Source organism: Vulpes vulpes, chromosome 1 (assembly GCF_048418805.1).
Source record: "Vulpes vulpes isolate BD-2025 chromosome 1, VulVul3, whole genome shotgun sequence".
Classification (NCBI taxonomy): domain Eukaryota; kingdom Metazoa; phylum Chordata; class Mammalia; order Carnivora; family Canidae; genus Vulpes; species Vulpes vulpes.
In genome coordinates this window covers 17,447,337-17,468,374 of record NC_132780.1, presented here as the reverse complement: position 1 = coordinate 17,468,374, position 21,038 = coordinate 17,447,337, and the positions used below count along the sequence as shown (strand labels likewise).

The window sequence follows — 21,038 nt, the reverse complement described above, 5'->3', positions numbered from 1 at the left end:
TTATTCATGAGAGACACTGAGAGAGAGAGAGGCAGAGACAGAGGCAGAGGGAGAAGCAGGCTCCCTGTAAGGAGCCCAATCCGGGACTCAATCCTGGATCCCAGGATCACTCCCTGAGCTGAAGGCAGATGCTCAACCGATGAGCCATCCAGGCATCCCACCTTTCTCATTTTATAAAGAAGGAGAATCTGTCCTGGAATCTCTGCAAACCTGCTTTTAACTTTTTACTGACAGAACTGAGTGACATAGCATCTCCAGACCAATACAAGGAAAAAAAAAAAGTCTTAATGAAGTTGCCCTGGTTGGCTTACAATGAAGGAAATTACTACCTGAATAAAATGGAATCCACTGATTAAGGAAGAAGGGTGGTAGATATTATACTGGTGTAGGCCTCCAAAGGAGTTCTTGCTTGCTGCCTCCTGGGAACACAGAAATTAATCAGACACAGGCTCTAACCAACTAGATGAAAAGATGAGACAATGAAGTGAAGTGCTTGTGTCCTGACTCAGGTCCTTGGGCCCTCTAAGCAATAGAAATTTACTAGAGGCCAAACAGGAATTCCAGGCAAGGCTTTTTTTGGGGCTGATGCTCAAGCACAAGGGAAACAGCACAAAGGAAAGCTGGCTCTCTGAACAAAGGCTGGAGAAAGTTTTTAAAGAGACTGAGGTGGGAAAGAAGTGACTCAAAGCAGGTAGTTGGAGAGATATGGGATGTTGGCTCACAGGCGTAGCAAACAGAACATTCTTCATCATGCGTTGCATATTTCATTAATATGTTAAATCTCCATCGCTGGGAGTGTTTTTAATATTACATTCAGGAGGAGGGGCACCTGGATGGCTCAGTCCCTAGAGCACTTTAACTAGCTGCCTTTAGCACAGGTGATGATTTCAGGGTCCTGGGATGGAGCCCTGCGTTGGGCTTCCTGCTCAGCGGGGAGCCTGCTTCTCCCTCTCCCTCTGCCTGTTGCTCCCCTTGCTTGTGCTCTCTGGCTGTCTGTATCTCTCTGTCAAATAAATAAATAAAATCTTTAAAAAATATTATAATTAGGGGAAGTCGATGAAAGATTATTGCTGGGGTCCACCTTGGCACAGACTGGTTTGGTTTGTTCTTTGCCGGTCTTTGTAGTCAAGTCTACCCTTTGGTAAGCATCCTGCTTCCACATTCCTGGAAGATATGCTACTCAAAGGGGCATAGGATTTCAGCTATCAAGGGATGTTGGGTTTCATGGTCAAGATTGAGGAGGACTCAAGTCCAGTCCCTGCTCTGTCTCATTTGGTCACAGTAGAGTAACAGTAATACATAGTAATAGAAAGATGCCTGAGTTTTTATGAGATCCTCCAAAAGAAACAGTTAACTCAGAATGACAAGGCATAGTATCATTCAGAAAGAGGGTGACATCTAGGCTGTGTCTTAAAGACTCAGATAAAGAAGAGAAAGAAAATTGCATTCCAGGGGCAGGCAGGGTGGCTCAGCGGTATAATGCCGCCTTTGGTACAGGACCTGATCCTGGAGTCCCAGGATCAAATCCCACATCAGGCTCCCTGCATGGAGCCTGCTTCTCCCTCTGCCTGTGTCTCTGCCTCTCTCTCTCTCTCTTTCTCTCTCTCTGTGTCTCTCATGAATAAAATAAAAACTCAAAAAAGAAGTTTAAAAAAAATTGCATTCCAGGCAGAAGGGAGTGAAAATCCACATGAGAGAGGCCAAGAAATTGGTTAAATTGGTTATTGGAGCATAGGTGATGAGGCAAAGAGTGGTAAGTGATGCCAGAGGCCATCTCCTAGAGGGTCATGACTGCTACAAGGAAGACTTGGGGGCACCTGGGTGGCACAGTCAGTTGAGCATCCGATTCTTGGTTTTGGCTCAGATTGTGATCTCAGGGATGTGAGATTAAGCCCCACATCAGGTTCCATGCTCAGTGTAGAGTCTGCTTGAGATTATCTCTCCCTCTCCCTCTGCCCCTCCTGCTCATGCTCTCTAAATAAATAACTAAATAAATGTCTTTTAAAAAAAATGAGTAGAGGACCTGAATAAACATTTCTCCACAGAAGCCATACAGATGGCCAACAGACACATGAGAAGACGCTCAACATCACTAATCATCAGGAAAATGCAAATCAAAACCACAACGAGATACTACCTCACCCTTTTCAAAATGGCTAGAATCAAAAAGACAAATAACAAGTATGATGAAGATGTAGAAAGAAAGAAATCCTCACGTTGGTGGAAATGTAAATTGGTACAGCCATTGTCAGAAATGATATAGAAGTTCCAGAAAAAATTAAAAATATAAATACTACATGATTCAGTAATTCCACTACTGGGTATTTATCCAAAGAAAACAAAACCATTAAAGTCATGTTTATTTTATTTTATTTTTCTAAGATTTTATTTATTCATGAGAGACACACAGAGAGAGGCAGACACAGGCAGAGGGAGAAGCAGGTTCCTCATAAGGAGCCCAATGTGGGACTCGATCTCAGGACCGGGATCATGTCCTGAGCCAAAGGCAGATGCTCAACCACTGAGCCACTCAGGTGTCCCCTAAAGTTGTGTTTAATTCTTTTTTAATTAAAAAGATAAGTGCACCCTTGGGATGCCTGGGTGGTTCAGCAATTGACCAGCTGTCTTTGGCTCAGGGCATGGTCCCGCAGTCCTGGAGTCGAGTCCCACAATGAGCTCCTTATGAGAACCTTGCTTCTCCCTCTGCCTACATCTCTGCCTTTCTCTCTGTGTCTCTCATGAATAAATAAATAAAATCTTTTTAAAAACCATAAGTACACCCTTATATTTATTGCAGTGTTATTCACAATAGCCAAGATATGGAAGCAAAGTGTATCAATAGGTGAATGAATAATGAAGATGTGGTATACTTATATAAAGGGATATTATTTATCCATAAAAAAGAATGAGATCTTGCCATTTGCAAAAATATAGATGGATCCAGAGGGTATTATGCTAAGTGAAATGTCAGAGAAAGACAAATACCATATGATTTCACTTAGATGTAGAATCTAAAAAACAAAAATGAACAAATAAAAAAGCAGGAACATACCCATATATACAAACAAACTGGTTGTTTTGGTGGGGGCGGAGATGGTGGTGTGGGGATGGGCAAGATGGGTGAAGGGGAGTTGGAGACAAAGGCTTACAGCTATGGAATGAGTAAGTCATGGAGATGGAAGGTACAGCATAGGGAATATAGTCAATGATATGTAATAGTGTTGTCTGGTGACAGATGGTAGCTACGCTTGTGGTGAGCATAGCATAATGTATAGAGTTATTGAATCACTATGTTGTGTACCTGAAACTAATATAACATTGTGTGTCAACACACTTCAATTTAAAAAAATGTTTTGAAAAACCAAAACAGGAGGGGAGCTTGTCAGATGTATGCTTTAGGAAAATCATTGTCCTAGAGTTCTGCAAAGCGATAGATTTGAGAATGTTCCCAATTGGAGGCAGAGACTTTAGAGTGAAGGATGTAGCAAGAGATTAAAGGAAAGTTGTTGAAGACCAGCCCAGGACAGATCTAGGGTCATAGACAGGAGGTGTGGTCTGGGGAGAGATGTTCCTGTTACTATTGCTACATAATAATCCACTCTAAAACATTAGCAATGTCAAACAACCACTTTATTATGCTCATGAATTATGTGGGTTAGGAATTAGAACAAGGCACAGAGGAGATGCTTCTTTCTGCCCCCAAAGACTCAAAGGCTTTGGGGTGACTTGAAGGTTGGGGACTGGAGTCATCTGGATGTTCCTTCATCCACATATCTGGTACCTGGGTGGGATTGACTAGAATGCTGAGGACCTACACAAGGCCTTTCCAGCATGGCAATCTCAGGGTAATCAGATTTCTTGCACAAGATCACCTTCCTCCAGAACAAGTGTCCCAAGAAAGCTGGTTAGAAGCTTCATGGCCTTTTCTGGCTTAGCCTCAGAAGTCACGCAGTGTCATTTCTGCTACATTCCATTGGTCAAAGTTGTCCCAATCCCACCCAGATTCAAGGGGAGAGGGCACAGACCCTACCTCTCAATGGGAGAAATGTCAAAGAATTTTGTGGCTGTTTTCTTTAAAATCACAAGGGTAATTTGGTGAATTTGGGGGCTATGAGAAGAAGCAGAGTATATTCAGATGCTAAGGCTGCCTTAACAAAAACCACAGACTAGGCAGTTTAGACCATGGAAATTTATTTTCTTAGATTTCTGGAGGCGGGAAGATCAAGGTGTCAGCAGGGCTGTTTTTTTCTGAGGCCTCTCTCATTGGCTTCTAGATGGATATTTTTCTTCTGTGTGTGTCTGTATCTTAATTTCCTCTTCTTATAAGGACACCAGTCAGGGGACGCTTGAGTGGCTCAGTGGTTGAGCATCTGCCTTTGGCTCAGGTCATGATCCTGGGGTCCTGAGATCAAGTCCTACATCTGGCTCCCTCTGCCTATGTTTCTGCCTCTCTCTCTCTCTGTGTGTCTCTCATGAATAAATAAATAAAATCTTAAAAAAAAAAAAAGGACATCAGTCAGATTGGGTCAGGGCCAAATGCTCTGTCTCCAAATACACTCACATTCTGAGGTAGTGGGGTTAGGGCTTCAACATATGAATTTTGGAGGGACACAGTCCCTTCCATCACATGGAATTATCAGAGGAGGTAATGAGATAAAATTCTGGAAATGGGCCTAAAGAGACAAATGAACCCAGGATGATGTGCCTGGAATTCAACAGCAAGGTTTGAGCTGGAGGCAGGGATTTGGGGATTATTAATGAGGTGTGGTTGAAGCCTTAAGTGTGGATAGGTTCACCCAGAGAGAATGTAAAACAGGGGAGGAAGAGATTCTTTTCTGATTACTAGCATATGGTAATATGTATTACACAAGAATCCATGCTAACTAATGATAATTCTTGCTAACTAATCCGTGCTAATCCAGGATAATTTTGCATTATTTATCTTACTTGTTTTGCTCTAACATGTCCTCTGTGAACATTATTATACTTAATTTACAGATGGTATAACTGAGGCATAGTAAAGTTAAAAGAGAGGTCAAATCCAGCCCTTCATCTATTTTTGATTGGCTCATGAGCCAAGAATGGTTTCTATATTTTTTAACAGCTGAAGAAAACCAAAAGAATAATATTCTGTGTCAAATAAAAATCATATACAATTCCAATTTCAGTGTCCTTAAATAAAATTTTTTTGGCACATAGTCATGCTCATCATTTATGTATTGTCAATGGCTATATTCGTACTATAACAGCAAGGTTGAATCGTTGTGATAGAGACACTATGGCCAAAAAAATATAAAATATTAACTACTGTGCTGTGGCCCTTTACAGAAAATGTCGGCCAATCCCTGGGTTGGATGGCTTGATCAACTGCAGAACTAGTAAGTGGTAACTTTGGATTTCTAGCCCAGGCCATTTGGCTTCACCATCTCAGGCACTGTGATTTATTGAAAGATGTTGCTGTTCACAAAGGCTATTTCAGATATCAGCTACCACAAGGGTCAGAGATTTTTGAAACATGGGCAGGAATTTGCCTGACCAAGGCCAAGCCCAATATCATTTCTCATATGGCCTTACACAGATTAGATACTGAGGACACTCAGAAATCAGTCCACTTGAACTCCTTTTTCCCACCTTAGTCACTTTGCTTCTGTCAGTTTTGCAAATCCTGGTGTGTTAATCTGAGCCATTTGGTAGCAAAGAACAAAACTCACATATGCTTCAGTAAAGAGGGCTTATGGGAGATATACAGGGGCACCCAAGAAGCCCAGTTTCAGAAGAACACCAGACTTCCAAAGACCTTCCAATTTTTCTGGGAGTTAGTCTGTGGGGTCCCATGTCTCATTTTCTCTCAGCATCTAAGTCCTTCTCTATGCATAGTAGTGCCCTCTGCCATTCTTCAGTTTAATTTCCAGTAAAACTATGACTTTCTTTTGATTCTTGGTCACATCCACACTTGTTACCCTTCCTCCCTTGGGGACCTTCTTTTTTTTTTTTAATTTTTTTTTAATTTTTTATTTATTTATGATAGTCACACAGAGAGAGAGAGAGAGGCAGAGACATAGGCGGAGGGAGAAGCAGGCTCCATGCACCGGGAGCCCGATGTGGGACCCGATCCCGGGTCTCCAGGATCGCGCCCTGGGCCAAAGGCAGGCGCCAAACCGCTGCGCCACCCAGGGATCCCCCTTGGGGACCTTCTAAAATGTGTCTTATATGTAGGACCCCAAAGAAATTTTTATAAGACATAAATCTGAACATGCTCTACTTCCAATTAAAAATCTTCAGTGAGGGGCGCCATGGCGGCTCAGCGGTTGAGCATCTGCCTTTGGCTCAGGGTGTGATCCCGGGATCCAGGATCAAGTCCCACATGGGGCTCCCTGTGGGAAGCCTGCTTCTCCCTCTGCATATGTCTCTGCCTCTGTGTGTGTGTGTGTCTTTCATGAATAATTAAATAAATCTTAAAAAAAAAATCCTTCAGTGATTCCCATTTCATCCTCATCTTCCTGGCTTGGGATGCTGTGTGTGAAGTTTGGAGCTGTGGTAGCTATCTTGCAGCCATTAGGTGGCAATCTCCAGGAAGAAAGCCACCAATTAGGGATGATAAAGTGGAAGGATTAAAATAAATGTGGTTCTCAATGATGTTTTTCAGACAGAACCTAACTTGCCAAAGTTCTTGTAAAGTAGACCATAAATGTTGTGTTGGGTTTAGACGTTGTTAGGTGTAATTATAAACTGTAAATGACTTATAACTGAAAGCACCCTAATTGATTCAGGGTCTTGGGAATAATGTTTTTAGGATGACTGTCTTTATTCTTCACAGGAGACCAGAACTTATGACTGTCCAGAGCCCGTACAACAGTCTGTGGAAAGTCCAGGTGGCAAATGTATCTCTATGACTGGGGAGCTCGACCATGGCACATCATAATCGTGGGGACAAGAGACTCTTTGGAGTGGGTTATAGAGGAATGCAAGGTGAAGAAATAAATACAGTGAATATACAGTATTCCTTCAGTATGTTTTGCTGTGAAAGAGAGCCAAGGAATTTGTTAGAAACTAAAGAAGGATGTGGAGTAGAAGAATATATTTTTTTTAAGATTTTATTTTTATTTATTTGAGAGAGAGAGAGAGAGTGAGCATGAGTCAGGGGAGAGTGGGGGCAGAGGCAGAGGAAGAGGGAGAAGCAGGATACCCAAGGAGCTGAGCAAGGAGCCCAGTTCAGGGCTCGATCCCAGGACCCTGGGAACCAAAGGCAGATGTTTAACCGAGCCACCTAGGCACCCCTCAAAGAATAAATTTTTTATAAGATAAGAGGTTCTAGACCATATTGGGGTGCAGGTGAGAATGATGGAATAGAGAGAAAATATTGTTGCTACAGGAGAAAGGGGGAAAGTGAAGGAAGGTAGTTCTTGAGAAAGTGGGATGGGGTGAGATTCAGAAGACAAGTGGAAGGATAAGTCTTGGGAAGGGGTACTTGCTTGTTGGTCACGGAGGCAAAAGCAAAGAACAGCCATGCAGGAGCAGACAGAAGGGTGGATTTGGTGGAGTACAATGCAAGGGCATCAGCTGTGAGTGGGCATGCTAGAGGAGGTTCAGGGCTTTAAGGAGAAAGCAGAAGGGCCAAAGGAATTATTATGGACTATGGGAAATGCGGGTAATAGGGAAGCAGTAGTCTTCCAGAGCAGTGATGCCTGGTCTCCACATGAAGAGACTGGTGCAGGCTATTCCATGGGACCCATCTACAGGACTCAGCTCTGCCTCCTCAAAGCTGCAGCCCTAGATCTTAGGGCAGTCGCCTCCCCTCTCCAAGCCAAAGTTTCTTCTTCTGTCATTTGGTGATGATGATGTTTAGCCAGTTTGGAACTTGCTGAGCTCAGAGGCAAGAAGAGTGGGGATGCTGCAAAGTGATGGCCCGTCGTAGAAGAGGCTCAGTAAATGGGAGCCACCATGACTTGTACTGGTTGCAGATAGCAGGCTTCCTGTCCACCCTCAAACTGTGGTGGAGTAATAGGTGCACAGTGTATCCTCTCCTGTCATTGCAGAATCTTCCTTATTCATTGCTTTGCAAATGACTGCCTTAAAGATTCTTGAGGACAGACAGTTCTCAGGGTGTCTCTGTGGTTAGTTGGGGCAGAGAGGGGCGGAGGAATATCTGCAAGTTACTTTTCAGACTGTAGGGCATTGAAGTTCCATAGAACCATGAACCATGTATGTAACTTTAAATGGTCTGGAAGGTACTTTGAAAAGTAAGAAACAGATGATGTTAATTTTTAGAAAATATTTTACTTAATCTCCAGTAGCCAAATAACTGTCATTTCAATATGTAATCAATATAAAAATTACTAAGGAAATGTTTCACACTGTTTTTTTTTTAACATTCTAAGTCTTTGAAATCTTATGGGTGCTTTTACTCTTACAGCCCATCTCAAATAATACTAGCCATGTTTTCCTCAAAATATGGGGGTGAATGGCTGTTGTACTAGACAGCTCAGGTGCAGAGGCAGGATGACAGAGCAGGAGCAGACAGAGACTTTGGCTACAATCTGATAGCCAGAGCTGCTGAGTGACGGTAGGCAATTAACTTAAATGCTCTAAGTTTCAGGTTCCTCAAATGCAAAATAACTGTAAAAACCAAACATTATTCAGTACATATGGTGTGTCAAGCACTGGCTCAGGTTTTGTGGTATTAACCTATTTCATTCTCCAACAACCATTTGAGAAAGGCTGTCACAAAGTTTAGAAGAGAAGTAAAGCTCTTGGCAAGAGCTCACATGTATTTTGCACAGCCAATCTAACTAACTCTTATCCCCAGCAACGTATTTGTGCTATAATTACTACCATGCTCTTCTTCATTCCCAAGATCATCCCCACACAAGGGATGGAGAAGGGCACCCCTTCTGTATCTGGTCAGGATAACCAAAGAGACAAGAGCCTGACTTCCTCTAGCACAGAATCCACAAGATATAATGCTTGATGACACATTGTTATCTCTCACAGATCCATTTTGCCTATCTTTGAAAACCATCTGAATATTGTGCCTGACCTCTCCCAATGGCAGAGGAAAGGGAGGCTCTCATGCCCCTTTAGAGAGAGGAGGGTAGGATCTGAGACCGGGAATTTGCAAGGCTTGTAGCCCTCAGGCAGAGAGTCATGGGAGGAAGAAAGTCTTAGCTCATGTCTGTCTGACTGTGAGTCACCGGAGTTGTCTCTCATCAATCAATCATTAACTAGATGTCTGTACACCTTTGTTTTTCTTCACATTTTAAAAATTGTGGTAAAATAGCACATAATATTTACCATTTTAAGTACATATGTTAGTGGCATTAAGCACATTCGTATTGCATAACCATCACCACTCTCTAGTTCTAGAATTTTCTCATCACCCCAAACAGAAACTCAATACCCATCAAACAGCAATTCCCCATTCCCCAGCCCCTGGCAATGTGAATCTGCTTTCCAACTCTGAATTTGCCTGTTCTGGATATTTCATCTACATGGAATCATATAATATGTGACCTTTTATGTATGGCTTCTTTCTCTTTTCGAGGTTCATCCACATTATAGCAAGCATCAGTGTTTTGTTCCTTTTTATGGCTGAGTAATATTCCACTGTGTGGATGGACCACACTTTGTCTCTCCATCCGTCCATTAATTAATGGATATCTGGCTTGTTTCTACCTTTGGGCTACTGTGAAGAGGGCTACTATGACCATTTGTGCACGTTTTTGATAGAGTTTTTGTTTTCTCTATATACCTTTTGCCCAATCTTTTCTCTTGGAGGGCAAAGACACTATCTTCCTTAGCTAAGTGATTTTGTCAGTAGGTGGCTTGTGTGTTAGCAACTGTGGAAATGTCTGTGATCATGTGATTTATAATTAGAAATATATATTTGGTCTTCACCCCTGTTTCCGGCACAGAGTTCCCAAATCTCTTGGAATTCCCTGTGATGGGAGTGATGAAGTTGATGTTATGTTAATGAGGTGATTTTTGAAAAGCACCTAAGGATGGAGGCCAGTCACCAGAGGAGCCAACTTTCAGTACCCACCCCATCTGTCACCTCCTGGGAGGGGAGAGGGGCCTGTAGATTTAATTCAGTCACTAATGACCAAATATTTATTTTTTTTAAGATTTTACTTATTTATTTATTCATAAGAGGCACAGAGAGAGAGGCAGAGACTTAGGCAGAGGGAGAAGCAGACTCCTCGGGGGAGCCTGATGTGTGACTCGATCCCAGGACCCTGGGATCACGCCCTGAGCCAAAGGCAGATGCTCAACCACTGAGCCACCCAGGTGCCCCATAACCAAAGATTTAATCAGTCATGACTATGTAATGAAGCTTCTATTAAAGCCCAGAAGGGTGGGTTTTGGAGAACTTACAGTTTGGGGAACCAGAATGCTTTCACATGCCACCATGCTCGGCCCCCAAACTTCATGGGGACAGAAACTCCTTTGATTGGGACCTCTCCTTACATTTCACTTCATCTGGCTGTTGATTCATATCCTTTAATATCCTTGGTAATAAGATGGTAATCTAGTGAGTAAACAGGTTTCCTGAGCTCTGTGAACTACTCTCGCAAATTAATCGAACCCAACGAGGGGGTCATGGGAACCTGATTTATAGCCTGTTGGTCAGAAGCAGGTGACAATTTGGACTTGCACCTGGCATTAGAAACAGGCGGGCAGAGAGGAGGAGTCCTGTAGGACTGAGCCCCCCCCCCCAACCTGTGGGGTGTGACTCTAACTCAGGGTGATTAGTATTGGAATTGAGTTAAACTGTAGGACACCAGCCATTGTCAAAGAATTGCTTAGTGGTGTGGGGAAAACCCCACATGTTGAAATGAGGTTCAGAATCAGTCACTCTCACTTTCTGCTTCCTTGACCCACTCTTTGTCATGGCAGCCATGCATCCAGCCCCAAGTCTAAATCTCCAGTGGAGGAATTGGATTATAAATTTAATTTTAATCCATTTAAATCTAAAGAGCTGTATGTGGCTAGAGGCCACAGGCTTGGCTATGTTGCTCTAGGCTGACTGAGGGTCCCCCCCCCCCCTCTCCTCACCTCATTCTGAGCTCATCGAGACTGTTCTGAATCCTGTCTGCGTCTGTATTCTGGCCACAGAATCTGGCGTGTACAGGCCCTAGGGAATATGAAGGAATGAGTACCCTCACATTCTCCTGTTTGCCTTTGTATTCCCAAATTTCTCTCTGCTTTTGACAAATGTATTTGTGAGATAGCCACTGGTGTTTTCTGATAACCTTTAAAACCAGAGAGACCTGTATGTCCTCAGCCCAAAAGATCACAAATCAACCTAACATGCAGGGCCCAGTGAAAGGAGCATGGGGCTAAGGGGCTGAATATGTAGATTCCTAGGAGGCTCTGGCTCAGCCACACATGGTGCCAACACAGGCATCACATCATTGACTGTTTGGAAATCAGGAAAGGCTTGGTTCCTATTACTCAAGCGGCCCCTGATCCACTTCCCCTTCTGGCTCAGCTTCCCCCCTCAGCTGTGCTCCTTTGGAAATCATGGAAGATTGAGAAGTTTTGCCTCTTCAGAATATAGATCCTGTGAGGGGTAGAAAACAGAGAACCTCAGCTCTAGAGAGACTAAGGGGGAGAGCTGGGGACCCAGACTCCTGGCCCCGAGGACTTCATGGCTTTGAGCCTCTGCCTTCCCACCTGTAACATGGGTCTGTGAACAATCCCACTGTAGAGGATTGTCTGCAGAATGAAGGGAGACACAATATTCACACAACAAAGTATTCCCCTACAGAAACGAGAATGAGCCACTCATGACAACACGTGTGCACAACTGTGGATGAAACTCATAGTGTTGAGCAAAAGCCAGGCACAAGAGGTGCCTGGGTGGGTCAGTCAGTTGAGCGTCCGACTCTTGATTTCGGCTCCGGTGATGATTTGGGGGCCTCTGGGTCTCGGGGTCATGGGATCAAGCCCTGCCAGCAGGCTCTGTGCACTCAGTGGGGAGTCTGCTTGAGATTCTCTCCCTCTCCCTATGCCCCTCCTTCCACTCATGCACATTTGCTCTCTCTAAATAAATAAAATCCTTTTTTAAAAAAGAAGAAAAGCATAAAAGAGGATGCACCATATGAAGTTTTAAAATTTTATGTTAATTTTTTTCTTTGAGAGAGAGGGTGAGACAGAGAGCAAAGCAGGCTTCTTATTGAGCAGGAGGCCCAATGTGGGGCTTGACCCCAGGACCCCAGGATCATGACCTGAGCCAAAGGCAGATGCCTAACCACCTGAGCCACCCAGGCACCCTGCACTATATGAAGTTTTAAAACAGGGGTCCATTAGACTTGGGACACTGCCTCTGGCATGGGGGCAAAGGGGAGGGGGTGGGCTGCATGCACAGGGTGAGGGTTAGGGGATGGTGAGATGTCCTCCTTGATCTTGTGACCATTTGCTGATGGTACATTTATGATAAGTATGCTCTGTACATATATTATACTTTGGTAAAATTTTCATTGAGAGAGAAAAACAAAGGAGGGCAAAGAGAAGAAAGGAGGGAGGAAGAGGGAATGGAGGGGCCCAGGGACAGAGCGAAGAGAAAGGGTGAGGGAGTACTTTCCTGGCACAGGAGAGGTAAAGGTAAAGTGTGGGTTTCAGGGTTTTTTCAGGGTTTTCTGCAGCTGCAGAGTTGAGGTGGGTGAGTTGACATAGGGCTCAGTGAAGACAGTGAAAATCATTTCCAACCTTTCCCCACCCCACCTCATTCACACAGAGGGGCGCTGTGAGAAACACCAGCACCGCACACAGAAATATCTGGGTTCCAAGCACAATCGTCAGTGACCTGAAGCATCTGGTTAGTGCCTGAGGCAGAGACCACCACAGACAAATGCCCACTATAGGCAGTATTGTTTCCACAGACTACAGATGGCCTCAGTCCCCCAACCCTCAAAGTAGGCAGAGACCATGATTTCTGGAATCTGACATGGTGGAGGTCTCAGGTCTCAGATACGTTCTCACAAAGAGACAGTTGTTAAAATTTCAGGAATTTTATAGCTATTATTAGAAATCTAGCATATAAAATTAAGTCACATTTTAAAAAGACATCAAATTCTTAAAATCCATCACTTCCTAATTTCTTTGCTATAGTGGATGAACAAATCAAGTTCCAACATCTTTGTTTCACGTTTGTCTCTCTCAGTAATGTAAGTAAAAATACCACCCAACATTCATGTCAGACCTATACTTGTTCATCAGTGACATGAGCTATGTGTTTGCTGGGTTAGGTAATAATCAAATATTCCTTTGCAGTCTGATATTGTGATATTACTGTTGGCGACAGAATTATAAAAATCAGTGCTGGGTTTTTCAAGAAATAGCAAGTCTCCTGAAACTATAGTTGTATGGATTTTACAACAAAGAGTATCGTGTATTGTATTATTATTATTATTATTAAAGATTTTATTTATTTATTCATTAGAGACATAGAGAGAGAGAGGCAGAGACACAGGCAGAGTGAAAAGCAGGATCCATGCAGGGAGCCCGACATGGGACTCGATCCAAACCCGGGTCTCCAGGATCCCGCCCTGGGCTGAAGTCTGCACTAAACCGCTGAGCCACCAGGGCTGCCCTATGTATTGTATTATTATTGGTAACTGTGTGCCACCTATCGTTTATAATCAGAAAATCTTTTATTGTAAACACATTGTCTTTCTATACTTTTATATACTTTTTTTTTCTGGAGCCAGATGTTAACATTTACCAGCACAGGGCAGTGCAGAAAGCACATGGACTTCCCATTCTGTAGAAGCCATGTTCAAATCCCAGCTCTTCTGCTACTTGTGTGACCCTGGATGGGTCACTTACCTTTTTTTTTTTTTTTAATTTTTTGTTTTTTTAAAGATTTATTTATTTATGATAGACATAGAGAGTGGGAGAGAGAGAGAGGCAGAGACACAGGAGGAGGGAGAAGCAGGCTCTTTGCTGGGAGCCCGTTGTGGGACTCGATCCTGGGACTCCAGGATTGCACCCCGGGCCAAAGGCAGGCGCTAAACCGCTGAGCCACCCAGGGATTCCCTCACTTACCTTTTTGAATTTCAGTTTTCTCTTCTCTAACACAGGATCTGTAATAACCATCAGAGGGAGATCTTCAGTTAGAGCTAATGAATGTGAAGTGGGTGGCCCAGGGAGTGGCATAAATCATGGTCACCACCATTTTGGCTCTTTCCACCTGCCGGAGACAAGCATGCTCTCCCTCTGCTTTCTCCATCCTCTGAGATCCAGACCACAGTGACATGGCCCTTCCCCTCAGACCTGCCCTCGCCCATCCTCAATCCTTGTTCCCCATAGCACCTCCCTTTGGCAATCAGCAGATCAGGGGATCATTCAGCAGACTCTGCTCTGAAATCCTTGGACCATGGTTTTCAACCTTCACAAGCTAACAACCATCTGGGACATTTGTTCAAACCATTTCCAGGGGCCCTGAACTCACGGAGACAGAATATAAGGGGGTGGGATGACTGGGATGCTGGGTGGTGCCCACAGGCCCATGGGTAGGACTTCCCGAGGTGCTGCCCAGAGTAGCTGGTGGTCATGTGCTCTTGGGCACCTTCCTTCATCATCTCTCTGAGTGCTCATTTCATCCTTTGGAAGATGGAACTCCTCTCTGGCATCAGAGGCACAAGGGCCAGGATAAGAGCTGGGGTAAGCCCACAGCCTGGTGCTGGCAGTAGACAGCAAGTAGAGGCTGCGTGGTTTCCTTTCCTCATCTCCCAGCATTGCCGTCGGAGCCCCCAGAAGACGGGCGCCTGCAGCACTGACTACAGAGAGAAGGGCTACAGGCCTCTGCTCCTCCAACTTCTTCCATTTGGAGCCCACAGGGGCACCCCTTCATGGCACACTCTCTGTGCTGCACACTGTCCACTCCACCAACTTTTCCAAGCTTCTTGAAATAGTCTGGAGTGGCCAGGTCTTTTCACCCTCCTCCAGAGATGAGAAAGCTGGGACCCAGAGATTCGCTCTGTGGCCAGCACAGTTCCATCCATGCCCATCAGTGTGGTCATGGGCTCTCCTTGCCTGTGGGTGGAAGAGGGACATGTTGCCAGGGTTGGACATGACTTGCCTAAGGCCAACAGCCTTGGAACCCAGGTGCAGCTGACTCCAGACCATGGGCCCCTCCCAGACCCTACCTGGCTGATTTCCCAGATCACAACTGAGGTGGCCAGGGCAGGCAAAGGGTCCCCTGTTGCCACCGGAATCATTCATGGAGATCCTCATACTGCTGGTTCAGGAACAGTTGACACGTATCTCAAACTGCAGTGTGCCAGGCAGATGCTCTTTCTCCCTTAATCTGAAGGGACAACTTGAGATCTCCTATTTTACAGATGAGGAAAGAGAGGCTCAGGGGAATGAAATGGCTCCTTGCCAAGAACACACAAGTAACTGCTTCCTCCTTGAGGGCCCCAGACTGTCCCTCTGACTCCACATCCTCCCATCTGTCTTCTGACTCAGACAGCTGTATTCCTTCCATGGAAGCTCACCAGGCCCTGGCCTGTGCTGAAAGTGGACTTAGGTTCACGGTGGACTGCTTCCAGAAGGAAGTGGTAGACACACAGAGCCAAAGCCATGTGAGCAGGAGTAAATTTTGGGTCTCACAAAATTTTCTGTCAGAGCTCAGAACAAAGTGGAGCCCCAGGCCTCCTCTTCAGCACCCAGGAGTGCAGATCCCTCCCTCTAACCCAGGAGTCCAGGTCCCCAGGCCCCCAGCCCCTCCTCCCAGACCCAGAGGTCCAGCCCCCAGCCCTTCCTCCCTCGGTGACCTCCTTTTCTGCTGCCTCCCAGCTGGATCACACTGGCTATGAAACTGCTCTTCTTGGGGCCTCAGGCTCCCTCTCTGTAAAAAGAGACCCCTCTCTTGCTTCCCTGGGAGAGGATAGAACTCTAGAAAAAGAAGTCTCCTCCTTCTTCTCCCTCTCCCTTCTCTGTCTCTCTGTTTCTGTTTCCTCCAGGGACACAAACAGGAGCAGCAGAGGAGGCTGGGATGAGGTGTCCCCAGCTGCCAGGACAGGGTTAAGGGCAGGCAGGCCAACCCCGCCCCCCACCCCTCGGTGGCCTCACAGCTTCCTCCTAGAGGCAGAAGGAGGACACACAGTCTCTGGGCCTTCCTCCCTCCCTCCCCCTCAGGATTTTTGCTGAATCTTAGAGGCCTAGGTGTTTCCCAGAATGAAGTGGGGAGTGGAGGAGGAAAGGCCCTGTGGGCTCCTGTGCTGCCAACAAGGCTGGGACCCAAGCCCTCTGAGTTCCCCGAAGTCCAGAGGCAGTCTGCTTCCAGATTTGGATCTTTGCTGATCCTGGGGCACCTGGCTAGGGTCCCTCCTCCTCCCTGGGGCTCTGAATCCCATCCCTCTCAGGTCTGGCACTTAGGGATGCCCCTCCAGTAGCTGGGCAGGGATGGGGGAGGGTCCCTGCACTGGGATCTCTCCCTTGTCCTCTCCCCTCAGCCCTGTCTTTCCTCCTCTCTCCATCCACCCAGTTCCTTCCTCTTCTCTCCTCTTCCTCCTCCTCTTTCTCTTTCCTCTCTCCATCTACCATTTTGTCTTCCATCAGGATCTCACTCATTCGTCTGACACAAGTTTGTTGAACACCTACTATGTGCCAGGCTCAGGTCCAGATCCTGAGGAAACAGTCATGAACAGCAGAGACAAAGGCCACTGCCTGTATGGAGCCTGCCTCCTGACAAGAGGGACGCACAATATACGAGGAAGACAAAAGGTGGGCAACTTACAGTTCATGTAGGAAGGTGAAAAATGCAGTGCAAAATAGGAAAGAGCAAAGGGAGGTAAAGGGGAACAGGAGGGGGTGGCACGGTTTCCATCTAGACATCTTTGGCCAGGTAAGCCAGCCTCCCTCTTCCCCTCTCCCTTCTCCCTTCCTTCTCTGATTCCTCCTCTCCCTCCATCCTCCCACCCCTTGCCCCCATCCTCTAACTCTCCCAAAGCACTTCCTTCCCACTCAGGACACAGGGCAGATTCCCGCCCAGATGTGCCTGGACTCAGGTATTTAACAAAACCCCATCACTTCCTCAGGTTATTTCCTGGGGGCCCTTGTTCTCTCTAGCTCCTCAGGAGACAAGTAACCATGGAGAAGGGGGATCTGCCCCCGAAATGAGACAGATGTCTCCAGAAGGAGCTCGGTGAGCTGGTCTCCTCGCTCCTCTGAGTTCTCAGGGGCCTCTGCTCCAGCCCCGCAGCTACTGCCTGCATCCCAGCTCAGACTTGCTCAGAGAAGACCCTGATAGAACCTCGCCACTCAGACACCCCTGCCAGGAGTCCCTGATCTCTTCATCCAGTTTGTCTGGCACAGCCTCCGCTCCCAGCCTTCCCTTGCATCCTCAGAACCAAATGTTGACCCCCAAATCTGCCCATCAAAACCCTGCATGGGGTGAACCCTGCTATGCACCCCACCCCTAGCCCAGTGCTTCACCCTTTATGCCTCTACAACATCAACCCACCTGTACTTTGCTGACCAGGACATTGCTTGCCTTGCCTGCCCTTCTACTCCACTTTTAAACCACCAGCCACATCCCCACCCTTACCTTGGCTAACTCCTCATTGGTTAGGATTCTGCTCCTCTAGGACATCACCTCTTCCAGGAAGCCCACCCTGATTCTCCAGCTGGGTTAAAGCATCCTTGCACTGCTCTTTGATCCTCTGTTTACACAGCTGTCTCCTTCGCAAGATTGGCATCTCCACAAGGGCAGGGCCCAGGTCTGAGTCATCTCTGTGTGCGTGGCATCACCCAGCCGAGAGCCTGGCCCACCAGCGGGGCAGGAGACATCCCTACAGTGAACAAATATTCTTTTCCTCTGCCCTTTCTCCACATCTGCCTTATTATCTCCCCACTCTTCACTCCTTCTGTCCTGGTTTTCTGTAAACCAAACTCTGATGTTTTCTGGTGAGGATGGAAATCTTGAGAGGGCCACTGTGTACCCAGGGCACAGAAGAGAGATCAGCCTCCACTGGAGTGGAGGGTTCTGGAAGAGATGGCTGTCAGTGAGGGGAGCTAGAGGTGATCCTGCCACTACCTCTTGCCTCCTGTGGGAGTGCCTGGTTTCATCTGTCCTTGTCTTGGCTACTACCAGCCATGGTCATCTCTCCCTGCAAGGAATTCTGGGACACTGGACATGTGAATCTGAGGGAGAACGGGGTTGGGAGCTTGGACTTTTGGAAGGGAGGAGGGACTAGGGGTCTGGGCTCCTGGATCTGAGGGAGGAGGGACTGGGGTTCTGGACCCCTGGGTCTGAGGGATGAGGGGACTGGGGGCCCCAACTCCTGGGTCTGAGGGAGGAAGGGGCTGGGAGCTGGACTCCTGGGTCTGGGGAGGAGGGGCTGGGGGCCTGGACCCCTGCATCTGAGGGAGGAAGGGGCTGGGGGCCTGGTCTCCTGGATCCTGGAAGAGGAAGCCATTGGAGTTTAAAGCCGTGATCCCTCCTTCCTCATTCACACTCTGGTTTTAGAAACATCTGGTTTTATACAGCTGCTCCACCCGGGCAGGGTGGGGTGGGGGTTGGGCAGCCAAATGCCCGGCTTCTGAGTGGAGCCTAGGCTGCCCCCACCTCCACCCTGGGGTAAAGGAATCTCCCTCCCCTCCTGCTCTGGGCTCAGCTCCCATCGGGGGATCCATCATCCTGACACAGCCAGACACCAGGCAGCCAGGCTCCTGGCAACAGCGTCAGAGACGCGGCCCCACCCTGGTGAGGTGGGCGGGGTGCCTCTTACTTGGGCCCCAAACTGGCCTTCTCCCTGACAGCCAGGCTCAGGCAAGACCCAACCTAGCCATGGTTCCTCACTCCCTGCCTCCCAGGGGAACCCAGGGAGTGAGGACTTGGTGTCCTGCAGGGGAAAGCTCCAGGACAGGCTGGATGAGATGGACTAGCAGGGAGAAAGGAGGACTCGGAGGCAGAAAAAGGAAGAGAGAGAGACTTAGTAAGAAAGTCAGGGAGACCAAGTCAGAAATAAAGAGACACAGAGCCAGAGAGAAGCAGACAGAAATGGACACAAAGAGAGAAAGAGAGAAAGAGAGAGAAAGAGAGAGGGAAGCATGGAGAGAAACAGGAACCCACAGAGGGAGCAGACAGACAGGTGGTCAGAGAGGCAGAGCCAGAGTGACAGGAGCTCAGAGAGAGTAGGAGGTGGGCATGATCAGCTCACAGAGGAGAGACAGAAAGAATTAGGTATAGAGGTGCATTTTTTGTTGTTTTTAATCATGGAGAAAGGGGACGCCTGGGTGGCTTAGTGGTTGAGCGTCCCCCTTTGGCTCAGGTCCTGATCCTGAGGTCCTGGGATCGAGTCCCGCATCAGGCTCCCCTCAGGCTCCCTGCTTCTCCCTCTGCCTAGGTCTCTGCCTCTCTCTGTGTCTCATGAATAAAGAAATAAAATCTTGAAAAAAAAATCATGGAAAAAGAAGGGCATGGAAACAGTGACATTTATCACTGAGTGGGGATACTGGTCTCGAGATGCCCCAGGACCCCGTGTCTTTGGCCTCCAAACGAGGCCACTGCCACCTTCACTGTGACTCAGGTTTCCTGAAGGCTCCCCGGGGCAGCGGCGCCACTACGCTGTGAGTTCTCCCTGCGCCCTTAGGGGGACCCGTCTCGGCGCCCAGCCCCCTCCCCGGCCCTGGCACAGCGCACACATGCAGACCCACAAGCACTCACAGCTCTTTCCAGACGGCAGGCCTCGCCGCCAGCGCCCGGCCACACCCCCAAGCACGCACGTGTGCGCATTTCCTCCATCCCTAGGGCTTCGAGGGGAGCGGCTGGGGTGCGGGAGAGGGGGCAGAGGAATCGGGCAGACGTGAGGAAAGACGCAGTGGGGGAGACAGCGAGGGAGAGGAAGGCAGGAATGGAGAGAAGAGAGCGCAGAGCGGGAGAAGGAGGCCTGGGAGGGCAGGGGAGGGCGCGACTGCGGCCCTGGGAACCGAGGCCGTCGGGCGCGGGGTGGCGGGCAGTGGCGGGAAGCGGGTGGAGCTGCCCGGCTCATCCGTGACCTCAGAGCCCCTGGCCCAGCTCCGCCCTGACGTCAGCCCTCCTCCGCCCCCGCCCGCATCGGTCTTCAAATGACCCCCGGGCTCCCGGGCCACAGCGAGACCCGGGAGCGAGGAGCAGGAGAGGAGCGCACGCTGGACCCGCAGCGATGACACAGGTGCGTGCGGGCCTGCCGGCACCTGCGCGACCACGTGGGTGGGGACCCGGGCGCGCTGCCGCAGTGACGGCGACCCCCGCTGGGGCGTCCGGGTTCCATCCCCCCTTGTAGGTGGCCATCCCACCTGTAGTGTATGAGAGGGGACAGGCCCACGCTGATCCTGCAGTAAGTCCGCGTCCGTGTGCGAGGGGGGCTGTATTCGCTTGACGTGGGGCCCGGATTTCTTCTGTTATGGCTGTTCAATAACTATGAAGTTGAACCAAATGAAATCGCGGCTATCTGGTCACGTTTGCCCTTTGAAAATGGTCATTTCATATGGCTCAACCTTAACTGTTACGGTTTTCTGAAACTCTGTCCCTTTGCTGGGACCCAAGGGTGAGTGCCTAAATGTTTGTGGCCCTGAGGGCATCCGATCCCTGGCTTAGCTCCTTTCTGCTCAAGGGGGTGTGTTTCCAGATTCACCTGTGTGGCTGTTGGTGAGAGTCTCAGGGTCACTAAGTTCTAAGAACAGAGGTTCTTAGAGGACATGAATGTTTTCTTTTGTGGGCATGCTGTGTGTCTCTTGGCAGAGACAAGAATATATGTGGGAATATATGTGTGGGGCTGTGTATGTGTGTTTCTGAGTGTTGACATTAGAGTCCTCCAGTGGCCCAGCTATCTCAGTGACCCCCAGCATGAATTGGGCCACTCTCCAGAAACTCAGGCAGGGCCAGGTATGGATCAAAAGGACATAGAAGGAGAATTCCAGAAGTAATAATAATATAATTATTAATATTGAGTGATTACTATGCTAAAAACTCTACCTTATAGAAGTTAAAACTGTGTCCTATAATGTGAGCCACTTACATAGTTAAAAATTTTTTAGTGGCCACATTT

General features: G+C 47.6%; 1 protein-coding gene across 4 annotated transcripts in view; it reads right to left on the bottom strand.

Moving 5' to 3' along the window:
- The window catches only part of FPR2 (formyl peptide receptor 2), a 37,465-nt gene that overhangs the window by 13,002 nt on the left and 3,425 nt on the right, over positions 1–21,038 (bottom strand). For 2 of the 4 annotated variants that reach the window (XM_072758357.1, XM_072758363.1), the window contains exons 2-4: positions 15,150–15,333; positions 14,453–15,036; positions 14,047–14,084 (exon numbers count right to left, since the gene is read on the bottom strand). In XM_072758357.1, the coding sequence (XP_072614458.1) occupies positions 14,047–14,084; positions 14,453–14,739 (325 nt within the window). In that variant the 5' untranslated portion in view covers positions 14,740–15,036; positions 15,150–15,333. Of the gene's footprint in view, positions 1–11,052; positions 11,132–14,046; positions 14,085–14,452; positions 15,037–15,149; positions 15,334–21,038 lie in introns of all 4 variants that reach the window. The other 2 variants (XM_072758366.1, XM_072758373.1) reach the window with 2 other exon arrangements.